This window comes from Bubalus bubalis, chromosome 21, assembly GCF_019923935.1.
Source record: "Bubalus bubalis isolate 160015118507 breed Murrah chromosome 21, NDDB_SH_1, whole genome shotgun sequence".
NCBI lineage: Eukaryota > Metazoa > Chordata > Mammalia > Artiodactyla > Bovidae > Bubalus > Bubalus bubalis.
This window is the reverse complement of record NC_059177.1, coordinates 14,731,816-14,756,189: the sequence shown is the minus strand read 5'-3', so window position 1 is coordinate 14,756,189 and position 24,374 is coordinate 14,731,816. Positions and strand designations below refer to the sequence as shown.

Below are 24,374 nucleotides of genomic sequence, written 5' to 3'. Positions count from 1 at the left end.
CTGATTTCTAAAGCCTACATATTCCGTAAATGTGCCGGGAGCCACCACAGGAAATCCCACCCATGACAAAGGTCATGCGGAGAAGACCAGACAGGCAAAGGCGGATCAGGACTCGAGGGATTCCCTGGACCTGCTCGAGTATCTACCCCAAAACCAAAATCTGTCTGTCTACTGTTTACTATATTATGCCTTTCAACCACTCTTCTGATATTAGCAGGGGGCTATCCCCGACCACCCTTCTCTGGAGAAAATCAACTTAGGACTCTAAGTTGATAAAGTCTCCTGGGCATGAAAGGAATATTTCTATTCTAACCCCTGTCGGCATTCTAGCTTGCTTGACAGGTTTTTCCTTACTCTTACAACTAACGCACATGATTGTTCACAACTTCCCAACCACGAAAGGCACGGGAAGCCTAAACATTCTAAAAGTCCTAATGGGCATAGAGCCCTTTAAGGGGTGAAAAATTATTAGAATAGTACTGGTAAAGGGCTTCATTATTGAGCCAATGCTTGCTGCCAAGTTCCCATATCCCTTATCCATTGTGCACCTGGGAGTGCATTAGTTAATGTAGTTGGAATGTAAGAAAAACAAGTAGTAGCCTTGGTATTAACCACATCAGACCCTTTGAGCTAATAAGTTCTTTCCTTGTTGTGACCCACTGCACCTTTGCTCCATGAAAATATAACTGTTTAGTACTTTCTGAGGCTGACACAGATTAGAAATATAAAGAAAAAACACTTCAAGGGAAAACAAGTTTTCTGGTTGATCCACCTTTATCAAAAAAGGGTCATAAAATGTCAACAGGCCTCCAGGCCAGAAGATAATGTACATAGCATAAGACCCTTGTTTATGGAAAGGCATACAGGAAAAAATCCTGGTTTCGATAAGGGCAAAACTGCTGGAGTGTTTGGGCTGACTCTACATGACCTTGCACATTTCATTTTTCTCTATGTACAAGTCAGGGTATAAAAGCTCCTTTTGAAAATAAAGTTATGGGCCTCGCTCACCGAAGCCTGGCCTCCCCGTGTCATTCATTCGCCAACGCTGTTCATCTTGAGGGTATCCCTGGACTCTGCTGAGGCTGGTCCCCAGCAGTAAATGCAAGATTCCCTTCTGAGGTATGACTGATAGCAGAGAGTGGGCTTACACCTTTAAAGATGGAGACCCTGTCCATCATGGCAACGCATTGCAAATACCAGGGAGCTTTAACTAATAGCAATAGTTTTTTACCCTGAGCCCAAACTTCTTCCTCTGAAATCTCTACTCCCTGTGTCTTCAGTCTGCTCTGTGAGTCACATAGCACAAGCCTTCTCCTTATTTCCTCCCAGGTATTTGGAAATAGTGATCTTGTCCCTAACTCTGATGTTCTTCCAAACAAAACGGTAACGGACTCTGCTTGGGAGACAAAAAGAGAGCAACACTCACCGGTAAGATGATGTGGAACTTCTCGATCGACTTCTTGAGTGACTATAGGAGACAGACCTTGTTCTGTGTCTTGATTTGGTCTCAGACTTACTTCTAGATCTACTTGGACTCCTGGACTGGCTATCACCATCTCGACTAGGTGTCTGTTCATCACTTGAACTCTCTTGATTTCTTGGCCTCCGGTTTAAGCGTGCCGTCTTTCTTACTTCATCAAAGAGAGACCCAGGCCGAACTTTATTTTTGCTTTTAATTTCTATTCTCAAACCCTGTGGTTTCATTTCAGGCATAGCAGTCAATGCCTTACCGTCCGTAGCACTGGATGTGGTAGCAGATGGTGCTGCAAGGTTCCCGACACCTTGCAGGGGCTTCCATTTATTATCCACGAGGCTGGTCTGGCTTTTCTCAACTACCTCGTTCTTTATAGTACTTTCTACAGCACTGGTCAAGCTGGCAGAGCCGCTGTCCTGTTTGCCCATCTCACCCAACATTTTGATTTCTGACATACTGCTTTCCTGTTTTCTCAACTCTGCCTCAGGATACTCTGCTGCCATATCCTGCTTTAGAACAATGCTTATATCTGGGGTATCAAGCCTTGAATTTCCTAGAGGGGAAGCCCCCTCGGCCTTTCCTGGGGAGCTCCGATCAGGAGTGCAAATCTCCATGTTGTCATCTGCTTGAAGCATATCCTCTGCTCCGCTTGGGATGCTCTCTTCAATATGCTGAATGTTTGGGGGAGAACTGACTACATTTTCATCAGTGTTTACGGTTACAGGAGAAGTGCTGAGTTTAACGTCATCTTTAGTAGACTGATCAATATCTGATGAAACTGTTGTGCTATGTTTACCTGAAAGGCTGCTGTCTTCACGGGGCTTATCAGTTTGGGGAATATTTTCTTTTATGGTTTCACTGTTCTCAGAAACTTGCTTTTTCTCTTTCGCCTCCTGAGTAACTTGCTTTTCATTAATCTCCTCCTCCTCCTCTTCACCAAATTCTAGTGGAGGTTGCCAGTGAAATGCTTGTTTTCGTTTTGGAGTCTTGTGCTTTTTATCTTTTTTCCCTTTTAATTTCTCTTTTGCTTTTTTGGTGTGTTCCCTTTTAATATTCTCTTTTGAGCTGTGTTTATGCTTGTGTGGCTTTGCTCTAGTGTTTTCTGAATTGGAATAGAATTCCTCAGAATCAGAGGTTGAGGAGCGCTGTTTGCTTGATTTCCAGGCACTGTTACCATCAGGCAGTAAAGTATTTGCTGAAGACTTAGTTGTGGGTTTGGCTTTGATGTGAATTTCACCAGACTCTGACTCGGAATCCGAAGTGGCCTCACCTTCCTCCTTATCAGAAGATGGCCGGGGACTATTTTTATTGTTTTTAGTTACATCTCGTTCAGAATTTGACTCAGAGTCCCATTTACTCCCAGCATAATTCTTCCTTTTGGGCTTACTGCTATTTCTAAAGTGATCAGAAAGATTTTCTTTCAAAGTTCTTTTTTTTGAATGAGGGCATTCCCGTTCAGGCCTAGATTTGTCTTTATCTCTGTTTCTCTCTTGTTTATTATTCACTTCCATTTGGACTTGCTTCTCCTGGGCTGACTGCGTAACCTGAACACTTGACTGTTCACTGTCTGAAGAGTAATCTAAAGATGATCTGCTTTCACTGTACTTTCTATGACATGAAGACTTGGCTCTGCCTTTGACATATCTGTTACGAAGTGCTTTTTCAGAGCTGCTGCTGTGTCTTCTATTTGAGGTATAACTTTTTTTTCCACTGGATCTAAATTTTCTCTTGGCTCGTCTTCCATCATCACTGCTAACAGAAGAGTATGAAGATGATCTACTACACCGTGAATGGTCACTGTATTTATTTCGTGAATGAGATCTAGATGAGGGAGACCTAGACCGTGAATGTGAACTAGCTAAACTTCGAGACCTTGTGTATGATCTGGAATAAGATCTACTCCTAGAAGATCTGCTCCTTGACCTTGGTGAACTTTCTGAACTTCTATCACTGTATTTTGAATAAGCACTACGATCACTTTCTGAATTTTTTTCTCTTTTATGGTAGGATGATGAACTACCAGTCTCTTTAATATTTGCTAAACTATAAGTGCTTTGGATGGGCAGCAAATGGGTTGTTTTAGCTTTCATTTCCTGGATTCGTTCGTAAGAGGGCTTCCAGGGCTTCTGCCCAGGCTTCCACCTTGAAGGAGGGGGGCTGTCACTCAGTGGTATAACAGGAATATTTTCTGCCACCACTGGTTGTACTACAACATTTTCATTTTGTGTCACTGTTGCTCTTAAAGGCTCTGTTTTAACTGGTTTATTTTCACTTAACTGAGAGGCTGTTCTTCTTGGTGATTTTGATGCTGTTCTTTGGTGCCCTGACTTAGAACTAGATCTGGACTTTGATCTACTTTGAGAATGTGATGAAGATTTTGAGGCAGTCCTTGATCTTGAGCTTCCTCTAGAATAAGACTGCGAGTGCGATTTTGATCTGTATGAGTCTCTGCTGGAATGGGTTGAAGAGCTCTGGTCATCCTTATCAGATTTAGACCAATCCCTCTTGGACGAGTGATGAGATGAAGACGAGGAAGAACGAGATCTCCTTTCTCTATCACATGAGGATTTCACTCGTCGGGTTGAAGATTTTAAGGATTCTATGTCAGACGGTACAACAATCCTTCTTTTCTTAGTCTGTTTGTGCCTTCTGCAATGTTTCTGCTTTTTAGCTTTCTTTTTATGCTTAACCTTTTTCTCTTTTCTGCGTTTTTTATGGTGACCATCAGAGTGTCTTGCTGTACTCAGATCTGAATAATATCCATTATAGGACCACGATCGGGATCTCTGGGACAAGCTCCTTTCATCCCATCGGCTTGAAGAGGGATCACTTAACCTATAAAAAGGACATAATATGCAGGCAGTTATGTACAAGCATGTTTTCTAAGCTTTAAAATTAAAACACATTTGTTGTCAATACTAGGCATCAACAAAAGCCTAGTTAACAACCAAGTACTAACTCTATCAATGCTTTAAGCACATGTAGGAAGGATAAAGCAAATAGTCGATAGGCCTGGTCCTGAAATTATAAAAATTCAAAGAAATAACTATTAACAGATTCACTTACAAAAGGATTTTTCCAGAGTCAAATCAGGAATTTTCAAATTTGATAGGAAAATAGTTTTGAAAAGCAAACCAACTAATTACAAAAGCACTGCTCATCTACCAAATTCCTGGCTTTGATCTGCTCAATAATGCTCTGCCTCCAGGAATAATTTCTGAGGGAGTCAAATCAAATTCCCAAACAATTTGCTGATTCTCTGTAGATACAGGATAACTGCCAAAACTTTAAGAGAAGCCTCCCTTTTTTTTGGCTGCATGACTTGTGAGATCTTAGTTCCCCGACCAGGGATGGAACCTGGGACCTGGCAGTGAAAGCTCCAAGTCCTAATCACTTGATCACCAGGGAATTCCTGACAAGCCTCTTTTTCCTTCTTTTTAAAAAAAATAACCTCATTTATTTTTGGCTGTGCTGGGTCTTCACTGTTTCATGTGCTTTCTCTAGTTGTGGCGAGTGGAGGCTACTCTCTAGTTGCAGTGCGTGGGCTTCTCATTATGGTGGCTTTTCTTGCACAGGCTCTAGTGCACATGGGTTTAAGTAGTTGAGGCTCCCAGGCACAGACTCAACAGTTGTGGCACACGGGCTTAGTTGCTCCAAGGCGTGTAAGATCTTCCCAGATCAGGAATTGAACCCGTATCTCCTATACTGGCAGGTGGATTCTTTACCACTGAGCTATCAGGGAGGCCTGCCTCTTCTTAAGAAACTAGCATGACTATTGTTTTATCTCAGGATCATAGAGGTAATCATAGACTTTTCCTTAAGGTTTTAGTTAAACTACTTAGTACAGAAATTGGGGGAAAAGTACATGAAAACTAAGATGCAGGCTTTACAATATCAGTGCTAATGTCAGGGCTCAAAACTGTTCTCAGTGCTACCATATCCATACTGCTTGCACACAGCAGATCACACACCTTGTCCTCCCTCTCTGAACTCTGAACCATTCCACTGGATGGCCACAGAGAAAGAGAATTCTACACAGGGTCTCATTGGTATATTTTGCACTAGCTATTCTGGGGCAGCCCCACTTCTAAAATAGATATTCCACTGTGGAGTGTCACTGAAGACAAGAGATGGGTACACTGCTGAAGAAGCAACAGTCCCTAGGGTCAGAAGTTAACACACACAATGTCTACAAATTTTCTTATCTACCATTAGTGACTACAAAAAAAAAAGGCTATGAGAGAATCTGCTATGTAATTTAAAAAAATAAAGTCCTGATTATTGCTAAAATTAAACAAGAAATCTTTAAGAAATTCAGTAGGGTAATGGTCTTGTGAGAGAAAATAGAATTTTGATTTAAAAGCATCCAAACCCAATCAGCCCTCCTTCCATTTCATCAAGCATTCCCAAATGGATTCTCTGGTCACAATCTAATTTTAAATATAAATCTTTAGTGAAAAAACCAGAAGTATGTCTCTACTCCCTTAAGACTTAAAATACAGCAGAGATAGGATTATACTTTTACTTACTTATCTCCTTTACTCCATTTTTCTCCACTAGGTGGTCTATATGCTCTTAATCTCTGCATTTCTTCTTTCCAGTGAGGAGGAGTTTCACTGCTATCATCATCATCTGATTCAGAACAGGATCTTGATCTTGGAGGTGTGTGATAGCGCTTTAAAAACAAAGTTAGGAATAACTATTTAAAAAATACTTCCCAACTGTAATCTGCTATAGGACAGGTAAGTATAAGACTCAATCTTGGACGCTATTTAAATGCAATAATAACTGAAGTACCATAATGATGTTATAAAGTTAAATCAAACTAAAAGAAATAGGAAAGGCAGATATTCACCTGTAATCACACATAAACTTTTCCTTAGAAGTCCTAATGGTTATACTCATTAGCTTATTCAATATACTAAGATTTCTGAACATACTATTTCACATTCATTTCAATATTTAAACCCATTCAAACATAGCAGTAAACACTGATCTAACAGCAGTGCCTTTGCATAACTACATATTAATTTAAGAGAATACAACTAGCTCCTTGGACAGACTTTGGACTATGCCTAAGATTAAAGCTAGGATTTGCCTACAGGTAAAAACATTTTACTGCTCAGATAACTAATTTGAAAAAAATTAAGTTTTAACACACATACAATTGTGCCCCTTCCTTTAATCTTCCGTCCAGACTTTGACACAGATGGTTTCTGGTCACTTACAGTGGGTGTAACATCAGGAATTTTCCTGGAAAAGAAGATTGAAAATTAAAAATAGACAAATGCTAGGCAGTTTTCTCAGTGTGTAAATGGAGAATTTATGTTCCTTTAATACAATAACAGTTCACTTAGATCTAACACTTTTATAGAATGAGGCACTCCACATGACCTAATTTTCTAAGCAAATCTTCTGTTATTTTTTAAATCTTTATTGGAGTACAGTCTCAGGTGTACAGCAAAGTGAATCAGTTATTTATATATACATATATCCACTCTTTTTTGAAATTCTTTTCCCAGATAGGCCATTACAGAAAATACTGAGTGGAGTTTCCTGTGCTATAAGTAGGTTCTCATCAAAAAAATCCTTTAAATAAATGTTAATAGATACCATTAAAGGCATTATTAGTTCATTTAATTCTCATAACAATACTATGAGGTAGGTACTATTATCAACTCCTTTTTAAAAATAAAGAATTTTAAGATTACAGTTAAGAATGTTGTCCAACGTCACATAGAGGAATGAAACATGACTTTTACAACCATGATATAACAGGGTTTTCCCAGCCAGGAATCTGGCTCCAGATAAACATACAATGCCACTATAAGAAAACCTTAACTAAAAAGTATATTATAGTTTTTTCGGTTATTTCATATTCATGATATCATTTGATTCTCACAATGAAAGAAGCCGGTACTCTTGGTAGACAACTGTTTACCTCATTTTCCTCATGAAGAACACATCACTGAACCAAATGACCTGCCTCTAACTGTTCAGCATGAATTAATGTTCATCTGGGTATCTTTTACATGCTGATCCAACGTTGCCACTCTCCACCTCCTCCCCCACAACATTCCAATTTACTCTGTTGTATGGCCCAGAAACTGGTATTTTTAAAAGCTTGCCAAATTACACTCAAGTGCAGCTGAACATGAGAACAAATGAATTAGAGCAAGTGTAGAATCCAGCTTCTGCTAAACAAAGTATAAGTGATAATGAGCTTGCTGCTGCTGCTAAGTCGCATCAGTCGTGTATGACTCTGCACGACCCCATAGACGGCAGCCCACCAGGCTCCCGCTGTCCTTGGGATTCGCCAGGCAAGAACACTGGAGTGGGTTGCCATTTCCTTCTCCAATGCGTGAAAGTGAAAAGTGAAAGTGAAGTCACTCAGTCGTGTCGGACTCCTAGCGACCCCATGGACTGCAGCCTACCAGCCTCCTCCATCCATGGGATTTTCCAGGCAAGAGTACTGGAGTGGGGGTGCCATTGCCTTCTCCGATAAAGAGCTTAACTGCTGGCAAATTCAGTAAGATGGCAAGCTCTATAAGGCTGACAGTCCCTGTTTCTTATCCTTTCATATTGCATATCTTGCATTCTTAGCACATTAATTTTAGCTCCCAAGTGACTGATCAAATCTCAAGCATTCTAATGAAATAGATCAACTTGCTATCTTTGTTATGACACAACTACCTACCAATTATGATTTAAAATTATTCTGCAGGATATAACTTCCAAAGATATTATGTAACCAAAGAGGAGTGATGACCAAATAAACTTACCAATGATATTCAACCATAAATACAAGACAGTGGTATAAACTACTTTAAAAAAATACCAGATAATAGGGGTCAGCAAATTTTTTCTTAAAAGTCCAGGAGAAAGTATTTTAGGATTTCTAGGCCAAGAAGAAAATTAAAGATGATTATATAACAAAAAGAAAACAATTTTTCACAAAAGTTTTATCAATGAAATTTGAAATATAATACACTGTGATGTGTAGTGCACTGAACAGCATATATACCAATGACAGCACCACATACAAACTCTCTGCAACTCCTCAATCCTGCTGCTATAGCATAAAAACGGCCCAAGAAAATAGTGAACAAATGGATATGGCTGTGTTCCAGTAAAATTTAATGGACACTGAAATTTGAATTTCATATAATTTTCACATATCACAAAATATTATTATTCTTCTGATTTTTTTCCACAAACATTTAAAAACATAAAAATCACATTTAGCTCATGGGCTACACAAAACCAGACAAGAGGCTGAATTTAGCCCACGGAGGGCTGTAGTTTGCCAACCCCTACTAGATGACACTGAAACTGACCTTTCAAGTTTCCTACTTTCTGGAAACTAGATGGATTTGATCAATGAATGGTGTTTTGTATTTTAAGAAAAAAGAATCCCACTAAGATTTGTTCACAAGACAGAATTCTTAGAATTTTAAAATATCTAACAGTCTAAACAATAATCTTATATAGAGACTTAACTGTGAACAGGGACATCTCTATAACTTCTCAGACTTCAAAATAACTCAATTGCCAATTACCCCAACCACTTTATGGTATTTCTAGTCATACAACATTTCTCTTAACAATTCTAAACTTGAGTGTAACACACAAAATACATTAAGCACTATTTTTTGAGACCAAATCTAAAGCTACATTTTAGCTTTTCTAATATAGAGGAGTTATCACTGAATAAGTTAACAACAGTAACATATGGTACTAAATTATATCCCCAGTCACCATGCAATAATTTTGCACTACTAATTGGAGTATGTTTTAAAACCTGACTGGACCCAAAGAGTTCAACTAACCCTCTGTTCTGGTAACCAAAATCTCACCCTCTAATGAAAGGCTAAGTAAATGAAGTTAGTAAAGAAATCTTCCCAGATCTCCACTAAGAACTCTCCCAGGTCAACTTGGCAAATTCCCTTTTTCTATTAGTAGAATACAAATTTTGAAAGATAGGGTCCATGGCATTCATGAATCCAGTATCTCCCACAGTATATTTCAAAGTGCTTTGACTATGGGTCACGCTCAATAAATAAGTGTGCACCTGCAATGAGGTGACAGGAATTATCAGTCAGAGAAACAAAAACATGTAGGTTAATCATCCTTACGGTTCAGGCTCCACTGTGACAAGAGGCATATCTCTTCTCAGTAAAAATCGGTTCTCGGGCACTGGAGGAATCTCTTCTGGGCGGACCACAGGCTTTTCCCTTTTGGCATTTGAATCAACAGATCTTTTTTCATTGGTATCACTTCTCTCAGAATGACTTAGAAAGAACAAATCAAATCACCAATTAAAATGTGTATATCTAAATTTTTAGTATTAAATAATATAACAACATAATTAATAGCAAAAGTACTGATACCTTGCAAATCCCACTAAAAAGGTTAACACGATTTTCATAAACAGAACATATAAAACATGAGCAAGTGAAACAGTCACTGCACTAAAACTCTGATACAAGAATTGCCAAATGATCCTTTAAGAGTTTTAGGGATTGTTTTTACCTACAAATGCATAAATCTTTGATATAAAACATCTGTGCTACCCTTAGATTTGCAACATTTCAATATAAACTTCCTAAAATACTATCCTTTTCAACAATAGGTAACAAAGATAAGTTTACAGAATCACACATACTGTTCCCATTCCAGGGTGTTTGTTTTCTAGGTAAGACTACCCTGGTGTCTCACACTTACCCTTTTGGGCTTATTATATGTTTATTTCTTGGCTCTTCTGAACTGCTTGCTTCCTTTCGTCTCTTTTTAGAATGTTTAACTTTCGGTCTCCTCTTATGTTTCCTTCTTCTGCTTCTCTCATGTTCAATTTCAGTTTCTGAGGATGATTCTGAAGAGGATGAGGAATTGGAAGAGGAATCCGAGACTTCTGAATGAGTTGGCTTCTTCCTTTTTTTCTCAAAAACTTTTAATAAATAGTAATAAAAGTATTAGTACTGGATTTCACTGCCCACCTTTCAGAGTAAAAAGAAATGATTACCAAGTATTATAAAACATGTTTTATATAAAGCCCACTAAAAATTTAAATAAACTTTTTTTTCAAGTTGATAATACAACTTGCTGGTGAGATTGTAAGGTAACAAAGCCCTTGTGAAGTTTATATATTAGTTCAGTCAGATAAGAAAATAAGTAACTACATAATATAACAAATGATAAATGCTTAAAGAAGAGGGAGGAAAACACAGAGTAAAGGGAATAAGGCAAGTCAAGGTAATTTAAGATAACATTTGAGCAGAGACCTGAAAGAAGTGAGGGACAGGGGTCATGCAGGTATCTGAACAAAGAGTATTCCAGATAGAAGGAACAGCTAACACAAAGTCCCCAAGTGTCTGGCATGTTTGAGTAAAGATTAACACTGCTGGGAAGACAATGAATATGGAGAGATTACAGAAACAGCAAAAAGCCAGAATCCCTTACAAACCACTGTAAAGACTAGTTTTGGTTGACAGAGAGGGAACCTTTGGAGAAACTGGCTTTGGTTGCTGCTGAGGACTGTAGAGGGTCAAGTGGAAGCAAGAAGACCAGTTACAAAGCTATCATTACTGAGAAAAGATTATACAGAAGCAATGACAGAGGCAAAGTGAACAGTGGTGAGGCTATTGGAATAACCCAGGTAAAAGATATTTGGGTTTGGACCGAGTTGACAACAGGGGAAGTAAAAAGAAAAAGTCAGAGTTGGAAAGATTTCTGATGGATTGGATACAGGGTATGATATGGAGGCATCAGGGATATTGGTATATTACTCGTAGGAGTTTCTTCCACTACTGAAATCTAGGAGGTATCTTTAAGTTATAGTCTTCAACAAGTGTTACCTGTATCCTAGCTCCCTCTGCTCTCAAAACACTCTTACCGTCTTTTGCTGACTTTGTGGCAAGCACCCCGCAGTCAATAACTCGTACATCTGCATACGGTCTACTTGCAGCATCAGTTTTCAGATTTTCAATTTGTTCGATTACTTCAAAACCAGAAATAACTAGTCCAAAGACAACATGCACCCTGTCACAATACAAATTCAAGAAAAACTGGTTTGATGATAGTTAAGCCAAGAGCAGTAATCAAGACAATTGTAAATGACATGTCCACAGACCTGAAAATAAAAGTGTCTGATGTATGAAGCAACTAGAAGGAAATTAGAAGTTCTGCTTCATAAAAGGAAAAAAAAACAAAACCCTGTTCAAACTGGGCCTTAGTTTTCTGCTTTTAAAACAATGATTCTTAACTATTTTACAGTAGAGAGTGTAACAATCAGATTGCACTTGATACTGAGACACCATCTGTGGTCTCAAGACTACTGCATCCTGTGATCCTTAGGGGAGAGCTTGGCTATGAGAGAATAAACCAGAGGTCAAGAGTGCCCTCTTGAGGGTTCACCACGGTCTAAATGGTTGGACTGGCCACCAGCACACCTCCCCAAAATATTAAGAATGTAACTCTTACCCATCCAGGTGTGGAGCAGGTTTTGTGGTACTGTGCAACAAATATCAACACAAAGAAGATGGCAGAAACCAGGTGTTCAGGTGTACAGAGCAGAAGGGTTTAAAAGCACAGCATGTAGAGAACAAAGAAGTAAAGATAAAAAGGGGAAAAAGTTAAACATGATATACACCTAAACTTAATAAGCTTAAAAACAGCAATAGTAGTCATTTTACTGATTAAAAAAACCCTCAAGATGACAATGCATTACAAACTTTTCTCTCTCCAATATGAAGACTATATATATATACATATATGTGAAATAGGTTTGAAATATACAGCATAAATATACATTAAAATTAAAGTTACTCTCAAATCCAAAACAATGACAGTAACAAAAACAAACTCAAAACTTATCAAGATAATTAAACAAGAATAAAAAACATCTAGCCATTTGCTTATGGAAAGAAAAGTGTGATCAATACTTAACAAGTGCCCCCCACACTTAAGTGAGTTTTTCTACTAGTTATTTTTCATACTGAGTTAGTCTGCATCTTTTAGGCAGGTAGCTGGAGGTAGGCCTCAGCAGCCGTTTTTAGAACTTCCTGCCCCTCTTGCTTCACTTAAGTTGCCACTCAAAACAACTCAGAAAACGCAATAGGGAGCAAATTTTCTATCTGCCAACACTTCTGACCACAAAGTTAAGTAATCATGGATAACATTACAGATACTTTACATTTCCATGGCCCAAAAAACATCCAACTGGTTGCTTTACAGTCACAAATTGGCAGATAGCCACTCTTGGGAAGCCTATGGGGTATATTATGGTTAAGGTATTTTGAACTCAAGCTGGTTTTCCCATAGCATTTTCACAGATCTTCAGACTATGTGAATTATATAGTGGAAAAAAATTCAAAAGTAGATAACTAGACTCTATCACAAACATCTTAGTTTATAAGAAAGAGAAATAGTATTTGAGAGAATCGTCACTGGATTATCAGACCATGTGAAAGCAGTCACTTGTACTAGAAGCTCTAATGTCAATTTTTATAATCATTTTAAGGAAATTCTAAGGAATATAAGTCAATAAAACATAATTTTAGCCTTCAATACTAAAAAACATTATTCTGTCAGGAAATATAACACATATATTTACATTAAGAATTTTTAGTTCTGTAACAGTACTACAGTTTAGCTTTAAAAAATTAAAATATCAACTCAAGAAGTGGCAGAATTTTAAAGGGAATCTTGAGTTTCAAAACCACTAGTCTCAAATTTTCCCTAGAAGATTGAGAAGTGGTAGTTTAAGCCAATGTAATCATAAAAATGAATAAAAACAGAGGAAGAAAAAGAAAAGGTAGCAAATGGTTAGGCACTGATGCTTAAATCATGAAAGGAGCATCCAAAAACTATTCTGACAGTAACTTTAATACAGAAATGTGCTTCCCATAATTACGCAACTTTACCAAGCACAGTAAAGACAGTAAAAATTAGGACATATGCCAGACAGTGATTCCACTGTATGAAAGATGGAAAGAGAGAACAATTTTAAAGGTAAAAAATGTTCTATAATGTAAAGGATCAGTCTCAAACATGTAGCAGTGAAAACAATGATGTATTAATTAGATATATTTCTCTTCCTTGGGCCTTTCTCTCACAACTCTCAGATATTCTGGTATTGAGGAAAAGTCTATATATTTTCTTAAAACATACAGAATCCAATTCAGTTTGCACCCTGGTTAATAGAAGTGCTGTAAAAACCACCTTAGGGCAAATCTTTGGAACTAATGGTGTAATTAAAAATTTGAACTTACTGCAGTGATGCAGCAAAATACTACTTGAAACTCAATTTGAGAATAGAACCTTTATGAAAGATTCAAGTCTTGTTTTTAATTCAAGTGAGAACTGAACACAAACTCAATCCTTTAGTGCACTAGCAAGGAAAACAAATGAAAACAAGAGCAATTCTTTCAAGGATAAATTTCAACTGGCCTAGTATGCCTAAACAGGTGTGAATAACTAAGTCTATTACTCGCATCTGCAATTCAGGACGCAGAAATACAAACTTATGATCTAATTGGGTTAGGCCATATAATAAGAATACTGGAAGTAGCTTAACAAAAAGAAGCCCTCTGGAGTTCTCAGCCCACATTCTAAGAGCAGAAATTCCAAGGTAAAGCAGGCTTACTGGAATTGGACTGATGGGCAAGGGAAAAAAATTATATGCTTGGTCCAAGCCCTCAATTCTACTAAAATAGACAACGAGACCTCACCCCACCAACTCTTAATTTATGTTTCAAAACTATACAGCTGTAAGGACCAATGTAGTGATAACATATGCCCAGTAAGTTAAGACCTTAAAGCCAGGGGCTATCATAAATATGTAAGTCTATACATGCTTATGAAAACACACCTAAAGGAGAAATAACCACAAGAACATTTCAAGTTAGAAAAGCTTCCAATATTTTCACATTTCCATTTTCTACTGTCACTCAGATACTGATTTTCCAGTTCCCTTCACCTCTTAATCTGCTTTAAAAATACATGCACAAGGGTTCATCTAAATCTCATAAATCCTATAAACAGAAAAGTATGACTGATACTCCAAAAAAAGAAACAACATTTTTTTTTTTTTTTACCATTATCAAAGCAGATTTTGGCCTTATACAGAAAGTAACAGTTCTGTACTGAAATGATATAAACCATTATATACAATATACCCCAGTCCCCAAGATGTGTGGGAACGTGGTGGTAACAGGCCACTGAAATTAAAATTATACTTCCCAGGATTTACTATGAACAATAAAACACACTTATTTTACATGTACTGCTGCCACAGATCAAGCAGAAAGTTTTTTTCTTAATGCATATAACAATAGGATTAAAGAGATAAATAAAGGTAAAGAAAGAAAGAGAGAGAGCCTTAGAGTAATGAGACATTACCTTTGGAGCGCACGGTGTAACACTCTTTCTGTAAATTTTACACAAAAATGGCAAGAAATAAATTGTAATACACTTTTAAGACAAGACTGAATCTATGTTTTAATATCAATATAACTTTGAAATTAAATACTTTCAAGTTTTATGCAAAGCAAGAAAGCTTTTTAAAAAAGGAGGGCTCTAAATTTTCTTTCACATAGGATATGTATGTAGAGATGAACTATGCTTAAAAGAAGCACTGTGGTTGAAGTGGGAATCTGCTCAGGTCCCTAATATTTGTAACATCACAGTGTGAATAGTTAGAAACAAAATATTATACTTCCTTTTATATTCCTAGAAACTGGCTAAGTCAACTAACATCTTTCTCAAAAAGATGATAATGTATCTGGAGTACATACATAAATATAAAAATCTGAATACCCAGGAGCAGTTACTAGAGGTACAAAAACAAAAATCTCAATGGAAAAAACTGAGTTAAGAGACTTCAAAACAAAATTCCAGAGAATACTTTTTACTAATTCACTTCAAATAATTAAGGAACCTTTCATGTTTCTACATTTGAAAACTTTTTTGGTTACACATCACATCAGACTACTATACATTATGAGTTAATGAGCAAATGTTTAGATTGTAGTTTCTGTTCACTGCCATTACACACACTTTTTTAGTTAAGTCACTTAAAATAATAATAATAATAATAATAATAAGGCAGCATACCTAAAATTTTAAGAATCTTCTCAAAGGATAAAAAGGCAAGATAAATGAAAGTATAAGAAAATGTATGCTGTCAAATCTTGGTTGGCTACAGTACTTTCTCTTCCTCTCAAATGTCTGATTTTCCCCATTATAAAAATTTTTTGTTCAATGAATATACACTGTCTGATCAATTTTAACTCAATTAAAATTTAAACATATCTATTACTATTCAGACCAAAACCCATATTATATACAGTGGACAAAATTCTTCACAGGGGTTTTGGACATACTAAATCTTGAAATATTTAAAAATGTTAAAAGGCATTGATATATGAATGACTGTCAAAAAAGAATATGTTTCAAATAATGTGGTGTTTCCAATGAATGTTAAGGAAAAAAGTGACTCTATTTGTAAAGTAGTATGAGAGAAGGAAATAAAGACAATCTATTTGTCATAACCTTTAACATGCAATTTTCCCGTTAGACTCCTGAAACGGTAAAAGGCACCAAATTGTACAGAGTAATAAAGCTCATGTAAGGGCAATGGAAACTAACGAAGCCACAGTACAGTGCTCTACCTATCATTCCAGAAGCCACTAAAATGGAACAGCTTTAAAAAATTCAGCACTAAAATTAACATAATACACACCAAACACCACAAGATACAGAATTCCGTCCACGCTGCTAACACAAATGTCACACAAACACTAAGTAATATTCAGACTGGATGTCAGGGATGACATTTGATATCCAGAGAATATGGATTATGGTTAAGTGTCATGAAATCTGTTCATGAAAAATCTTTAAATTAACATATGAAGGTACTGTTCCTAAAAAAGTAAGGGAAAAAAGCCAGAACTTCTCAGGTTATTAATACTTAGTAGCATTTCTTCTCAAACAAACTCATGAACATGTGGAAAGAAAAAGCATTTCTACCCCCAAATATCAATACAGCTTTGTAAAGCCCTGAAACCGAACCACCCCTCAACTCCTCTTGCTCTGCTACTCTGAAACAATCAGCACTTCTCTCATTCAGGTGAGTAGCTATTCTAAATGACACAGAAGATATCCTAAAACTTATGTTTTCCTCCCACAATCCTATTTATAACAAGATGTAACAAACAAGATGAACTTTTGTTTAAAGATCAAAGTCCGACTTTTTGACTATCCTATTTTCTTAAATTTTTATAATTATCATGACCGCTAACAGTGGCAAGTGACAAAGCCTGTTCTCAAAGGTTCTGTGGGTATTCCCACTCCCTGGTGTGACATGAGGCCTTCACAGACCAAGCCAAGGGGGATGAGCGTGATCATTACTCCAATATGCTCTGCTGCTGCTGCTAAGTCACTTCAGTCGTGTCCGACTATGTGCGACCCCACAGATGGCAGCCCACCAGGCTCTGCCGTCCCTGGGGTTATCCAGGCAAGAACACTGGAGTGGGTTGCCATTTCCTTCTCAGATGCATGAAAATGAAAAGTCAAAGTGAAGTCGCTCAGTCATGTCCGACTCTTTGCAACCCCATGGACTGCAGCCTACCAGGCTCCTCTGTCCATGCGATTTTCCAGGCAAGAGTTCTAGAGTGGGTTGCCATTGCCTTGTCCGTCAATATGCTCTAACAGCAGCCAATGAAGAAACTGGCTGACTTTGGCAGGATGAACTAAAGTTGCTTTGAACCACCTTTCAGACTGATGAAAATTAAGCAACTACAACTATTTCTTTTAGGCAAGACAATATTTGCATATAAATCATTTCATATACTCAAAAATTTAGGATCAACCTATAGAAACACTTTCTTCCTTTAATGTCTGCATTTTCACACCAAAATGTTATTTATATTTGAAAGTGAGCTACAGTTTACAAACAGAAAAGGAAAAACAAAACCAACTCAAGGCATACAGTAAGACTAGATACAAGGTTTCCTGATAGGTTAGTGCTCTAACCCTGGAGAATAGTTACTTAATACAAACTTATAAATTACCTAACTAATCTCTTTAATCTATGTTATGCAGTATCTTCTTCATCTTTCTGATGAATGAAAGACAATGAATTTCAGAGCCAGACTTAATAGTTATTACTGATAGCTAAAGGACAAGAAAAATGCTTTATTGTGTGTCATATTATTTTATCAGCAACAGTTGATGCATCTAAAGCTGACTAAAATTAAAATAAATTCAGGGGAATGCCCTGATGGCCCAGAAGTTAGGACTCTGTGCTTTTACTGTTGAGGTTCAATCCCTGGAACTAATATCTCACAAGTCTAAATAAATAAACAAACTCAGAGCAGACTGGTCAATAAACGTATGTAGCATACAGTGTTCAGCATGCTCTTTTTAGCTATCATTTTCTTCAAGATTATGAGAAAAACACTATAACCTAGACTGCATATGTTTTTTCGTCCTTATTTAGCATTATCTATAGAACAGAAAGACTGGACTAGAGGATCTCTAAATTCTTTTCTAGTCCTAGGCTTTATAATCCTGGAACTTTTATTGCAGCCTCTTCCTAGTCTTTGGCCTAAAAAATAAATAATAATAAAATGAACCCCATTAACATGGTCCTAGGTCTTTGAATTCCTTCAAAAATACCTCAGCATGAACAAATTATTACTTCCTCAGTGATTTATGGGGATAGTGCCATGTATTACTTCTTTCATGTTTCTTGAGCAGTACTATTCCAAAAATAATTAGTTTTCTTCTATTTAGGTCCCTAAAAAGCAAAATCACTATGACTAATATAGTAGTAGATATAAGCAATTACTGCAAAAATTATAAATAGCTTTATACAAAAGACAATCTGGTTTTTATCACACACACAATTTTTCCACCCAAAGAAAGCAATATATACAAAAAATTTTAATAAAATGATGTATATGCCTTAGGAAGGAGAGGTCTTAAGTGTTTAAAGTCATGAAGGCAATAGTTTTTACAAAAAGCACAAGAATTCTTGAGAAACATTTTGCTCAAGTACCCACACTAATTGCACCAAATTTACTCCTTGGAATTACAAGGTAACAGATTTATAACATGAACTGCAAATACAATTTTGCAAGGATTTATTAAATGTCCTTATTAAGCGGAACTATAAAGGCAGTTCTTGGCATTTTATGATCCATTCTCACACTACTCTTTCTTTTTCAGACTGCAGAACTGCTGCTCAAGGTGCCAAAGAAGTGTGGGAGGAGGATAAAATGTAGAAGTCACCAATGGGAAGCTGTCTGACAGCTCAGTGACCATCAACCCTCGGAACCTCAACTTTTAGAGCAATTGTCTGTGATCATCTACACAACTTGAAGATTGTACATTATGCTTTTTCTTAACTACTTCCAATTCCAAATAGATTTGGACTTGCAAGACATAGATTTTCAAAGATACTTCTATGGGCCACCATCTCCATTTGACTTATTCTTTGTATAAAAGCAAGGAAACATTTTATTTAGAAAAGTGAATGTTAGTTTTATTTTATCCTGAAACCCCTGAGGAATTGGTACTTTTAGCCCACATAAAAAAATCACGTGCATAAAAGCTTCTTTAAAAAAAAAGAGGATTTTATTTTGTGACTGCAAAAATGTTTAAGTACTTCCAAGATTGTTTTTAACTGAAAACTCATTTCCAAAAGTAAATTTCAAACTAGAAGCAGAAAAGTTTCTTTCAATCACAAGTTTACAGTGATCTTAGTGCCATCCATAAGCAGTTAATTATAAAAACAAGGTTAAAACTTAATCCTAATTTATAAATGTTACAATTTTCATTTGGCATTCCTTGTCAAAAGATAGTCCGATGTAAAATTAAGTCATGTAGAAAATAGACATAGCTTTAATTTTGTTTGATGCTAAACATTTCTAGAAAAGACTTAAGCAAATACTAAGTAACAAAAAAACAAGATACTCTAAATTTTTTGAAGTCAGACTCTCATATACTGAATTTTAATCAATGCATATACATGCAGGGGTTTTATCTCTTAATATTTTATAAATAAGCTAATAAGTATGTAACAATGGGAAGAAGCTACTACTACCCAATAAATCAAATTTTAAAATTACTGATAAAAAAGGAAATCTAAAAGAAACTTTAGAGCCCTCAGATGGTAGCTTTTGACCAATGAATCATTAGTTTATCATGTTCACAGTTCAGATAAGCTTAAAAATGGAAATGGGAAACCTTAATCAAAGAGTAAACAGCTCCTAATATTTCCCACTACTTTTTTTTTTTTGGCTCTCAAGGAGATTAAGAATAGAAAAATATTCTAGTAAAGAAGTGTAGTAACTAATGCTCTATGGGATCAAAAAAGATAGAGGAATAACTGTTTTAAGTCTTCTTTTTTTCCTGTACAACTCCAAGCATTATTATCTTCTGTCAGCTTTCCATTTTTAGGACATTCTTGGGAACAGAATGCCCCTTATCTGAACTTTATCAGATCATGTTGGAATTTATTTTTCACACAAACATAAAGTGTGAGATTTATTTTATATGAATACTTTACTCCTTTAAATACAGGGAAGCGCCATTCATACCCATCCATTCAGAAAGATGACAAAATTTTTTTCTGGTATGGAAAAAATATTTCTCCAATATACATAGCATAACTGCAGAAATTTACTTTCAATCAAAAGCATTAAACTCCATACTGGGCAATTACCTTTCATATTTTATATCATGGAGTTATAATAAAAATAGGTTTTAGAATAACTTTACATAAGAACATAACAGACAGTATGCCAAAAGTCTTTCAGATGAGAAATAACTAAGGTTTTGGTTGTGTATACATGTACATGTAAAAGTGTTTGTTTTTTAAAAAACAAATTTATCATTCTAAAGTTTTCTAAGCAATAACAGCACAAATTTTTGGTGAAAATGAAAGCAATATTGGGTTAGTTCAATTATGCATAGAGATCTCACAAAGTTTAAGATTGCTACAAATGTTGGCTTAACACCAAATCATTTATCTCTATACAATGTCAGAAAATAATGGCACCTCTCTCAAACTGGCTCAAAGAACAACAGTAAGAGGGAAAAGCAACCATACTATGGTTTACTCAAACCAACTGCTTTCCACGCCAAGGATACATTCAGTTCCAGTCATGAACAATTTTTTAAATGCTCATCAAGAGTTTATATTCCAATTCAGATTTGATAAACTGAGCCCCCAAATTTGTTGAGAGTCAAAGCCAATTTCTTAAGATGACAACAGAATAATTTACATCTTCAAGTTATGCCTTTTAAGTACCATCCTTCAAATCCAAGATATATTCTTAATACTGAGATGGCTGTTAAGAGCTTACCAGTTACTATAACATAATAAAACTCAAGCTGACAGAACCTAGTAGTAAATTTGGATCAAGGATACCATCTTTCTCATGAACAGCGCTTCTCTGTTTAGGAAAAGCTCATCTCTGAATTATGCCTACTCACATGAAAAACTGGGAACCATTGGTATGTTTCCCTCGATTTGCCATTGACAAAAGGAACGCTCTGTCATGTTTGAGAATAAAGTTTTCATCTGTTTGAAGAAAACACAAATTTGTCAGTCTCCAATTATAAGCCACTTTTAACGTGTAATGTTCAAAGTAGTAAATAGAAAGCAAAGGATGAAATTCCTCTTCTGGTCAGTACAGATACGTGACTATTTCGAAAAAAATTCTCTTAACTAATCAAATAACAAAAGCATAAAAAAAAAAAACAAAACCCAGATACTACTTATTTACTACTTAGCCTTGAGAAAAAGAACATATATTTAATACTTTATACAAACAGCCTTAGAACAGTCACTTTTAGTACCAACAGACTTTGGCTAAATGATATTTAAACTATTAACTTTCAGGGAAAACTACCAAGAAAATTAAAAAAAAAAATCTTTATAGTAGAGCTCATTTCTTCCAAATTTCCAATCATCCTGCATAATGCACCATTCATGGGAGCTTTAATAATCCTCTTATGTGCTTAATTTCTATATGGTAAATTTATTACTCAATCAAATTGTTGCTAGATGATGAAACCAACCCTAACCAAAATATTACAGTAAGTTTAGAGACATGCCTAATTAAATCAAGTATGTAGATTCTAATCAATAGGATCAAAAACTATCTAAGGAAGAAAGCCCTGCAAATACAAAAATTTTAATGGCAAGATTCAATTTTAAGATATACATACAAGTATCTGCCACAGGCAACAACAATGTTAAAGTGGCCTACAGTATTAATTTCAAATTGCTACATGCTAATGGAATCAGCTAAAGAGCTGTTTGCTACTAGTTCAAAGGAAAACCTCTGTCATAAAGATCACTTAGAGATGGATTTAATTCCAGCAGAAGTATCCTGAAAACTAATTTAAGTTTCCTTTTAACATTGATACAAACAAATCTTTCTTTTAAACAAACAGAAACACAGAAAACTTAAAAAACAAAAACAAAAAAAAGATTACCTTGGGAACAGGCTTCTGAAAAAGAGTAGTAATCCATTTTTCCCCAAAAGAAATATAAAAGACTATTATAACACTGAAGCTATCATGGCATTAAAACCTAGTAATACTGGATCCCATTATAAATTTCTGCAACTGACTTTTCTAAGGCTTTTTGGGGCAAGTGTAATAGTTAGATTTATGCAAATACTACTGTAGGAATAAAACACAATCATATAGTTCTAGTATACAAAAGAAAACATACAAACCTTTGAGAAAGGAAGAAATACCAACTTTTATTCAAAGACACTGTTTGGCTTAGAGGGGAAAAGAAAAAAAAAACTAGACTCTTTACCCTGACGTGGAAATAATAACCCATTGGAAAAAGAAAAAAGATACAGATGCATGTATGAAATAGTATACAGAGTTTTCCAAGTCTTCAAGCAATATAAGAAATCCAGTCACAACCTGACCCAGACTCTCCATAAATTTATTAGGAAGGGTGCAAGGGAAAAGAGTTGGAGTTTGTGTTACTGAGCTTCGTTCTCTTACCTTTTCATTTTGCAAAAGACCACATTCTCTATAAACAAAAGAATATGTTGACAGTTTTAGGCAGGAAGATAGGAGTTTTCATGTATATAGTTGCCTAACCTCCATGCTGAAAGTCATGTTTAACCATAAAGTTAGCCTTAATTAATCTTGTCAATTAAAAGTTATATATTACAATATAATTTATCCCCAAGTTCATGCAAATAAAGTATTTTCATGCAGCATTAGTTTCATGCAAAAAGTGAACTATAAGTAAACCTCTTCTCATTAAAAGTACATGATCAAACTTGCTTTATATCAGAAATGAGACAAAAGACAATAAAATATTAAGCCTTACCTTTAAAATAACCACCATAAATTGATTCTCCACCTTTTCCATTACCTGAAAATAATGAGCTATGTTAAACAATGATGAAAACTAAAAAAATACTAATATACATAAATTACTCTTTATGGTTTTAATTTGCTGAAGGAGCTACCACTTTGTAATTCCTGCAGATGATAAAAATTCTAATAATCCTCAATCAACCTCATTTTTAAACTATAAATCCAATTCCATTATAATAAAAACTATTTTAAAAAATTATCCCCACAACCCATTTATTTCAAACACTGACAAAACTCTAAAAGAATAAAACCAACTGAACGATACTTTGGCATTCACTAGAGGGTATTCACCAAATAACTGTATTAAAACTGCATAAAAACAAAACAAAAAACCTCTTAGTATTTTGCTTTTTATAAAAGTGAAAAAGTTGGCTTAAAACTCAACATTCAGAAAACGAAGATCATGGCATCCGGTCCCATCACTTCATGGGAAATAGATGGGGAAACAGTGGAAACAGTGGCAGACTTTATTTTCCTGGGCTCCAAAATCACTACAGATGGTGACTGCAGCCATGAAATTAAAAGACACTTACTCCTTGGAAGGAAAGTTATGACCAACCTAGATAGCATATTCAAAAGCAGAGACATTACTTTGCCAACAAAGGTTCGTCTAGTCAAGGCTATGGTTTTTCCTGTGGTCACGTATGGATGTGAGAGTTGGACTGTGAAGAAGGCTGAGTGCTGAAGAATTGATGCTTTTGAACTGTGGTGTTGGAGAAGACTCTTGAGAGTCCCTTGGACTGCAAGGAGATCCAACCAGTCCATTCTGAAGGAGATTGGCCCTGGGATTTCTTTGGAAGGAATGATGCTAAAGCTGAAACTCCAGTACTTTGGCCACCTCATGCGAAGAGTTGACTCATTGGAAAAGACTCTGATGCTGGGAGGGATTGGGGGCAGGAGGAGAAGGGGACAACAGAGGATGAGATGGCTGGATGGCATCACTGACTCGATGGACGTGAGTCTGAGTGAACTCTGGGAGTTGGTGATGGACAGGGAGGCCTGGCGTGCTGCGATTCATGGGGTCGCAGAGTTGGACACGACTGAGTGACTGATCTGATCTGATCTGATACATTCTTGGCTTACAACATTCATTCATCCAACAACTATTCACTGACCATCTAATATTTACATCACACTGTGACACAATATTTACAATTAAAATAATGAGGTGCTTTAGGAATTAATACAGTTATTAAGAGCATAACTTTTAGCTCTACCTTCACTGAAGTCCCCACCCTGAATCATAAAGTTTTTAACCACACGATGGAATGTAGAACCTTTATAACATAACTTCTTCCCAGTTGTTTTCCCAAGGCCTTTCTCTCCTGGAAAAAAAAAAGAAATGAAATTTAGCTACAAACATATTCTTCCATGGGAACAACCATTCAATTAGCTCTTTGTCAAATTCCTCCCTTGTGTAGGACACTCTAAGACATAAGCAACATTATAAATGTCTTTCCTCCCCATTTTATCTACTGTT

At 36.1% G+C, this 24,374-nt stretch overlaps 1 protein-coding gene across 8 annotated transcripts in view; it reads right to left on the bottom strand.

Moving 5' to 3' along the window:
* The window catches only part of NKTR (natural killer cell triggering receptor), a 44,150-nt gene that overhangs the window by 7,437 nt on the left and 12,339 nt on the right, over positions 1 to 24,374 (bottom strand). For 3 of the 8 annotated variants that reach the window (XM_044934242.1, XM_044934241.1, XM_044934243.1), the window contains exons 4-14: positions 24,112 to 24,219; positions 22,845 to 22,889; positions 21,983 to 21,997; positions 20,975 to 21,062; positions 11,954 to 11,983; positions 11,367 to 11,512; positions 10,199 to 10,421; positions 9,610 to 9,765; positions 6,640 to 6,727; positions 6,004 to 6,149; positions 1,427 to 4,309 (exon numbers count right to left, since the gene is read on the bottom strand). In XM_044934242.1, coding sequence (XP_044790177.1) covers positions 1,427 to 4,309; positions 6,004 to 6,149; positions 6,640 to 6,727; positions 9,610 to 9,765; positions 10,199 to 10,421; positions 11,367 to 11,512; positions 11,954 to 11,983; positions 20,975 to 21,062; positions 21,983 to 21,997; positions 22,845 to 22,889; positions 24,112 to 24,219 — 3,928 coding nt within the window. Of the gene's footprint in view, positions 1 to 1,426; positions 4,310 to 6,003; positions 6,150 to 6,639; positions 6,728 to 9,609; positions 9,766 to 10,198; positions 10,422 to 11,366; positions 11,513 to 11,953; positions 11,984 to 14,872; positions 14,892 to 20,974; positions 21,063 to 21,982; positions 21,998 to 22,510; positions 22,539 to 22,844; positions 22,890 to 24,111; positions 24,220 to 24,374 lie in introns of those variants that run through there. The other 5 variants (XM_006051798.3, XM_006051801.3, XM_006051805.3 and 2 more) reach the window with 4 other exon arrangements.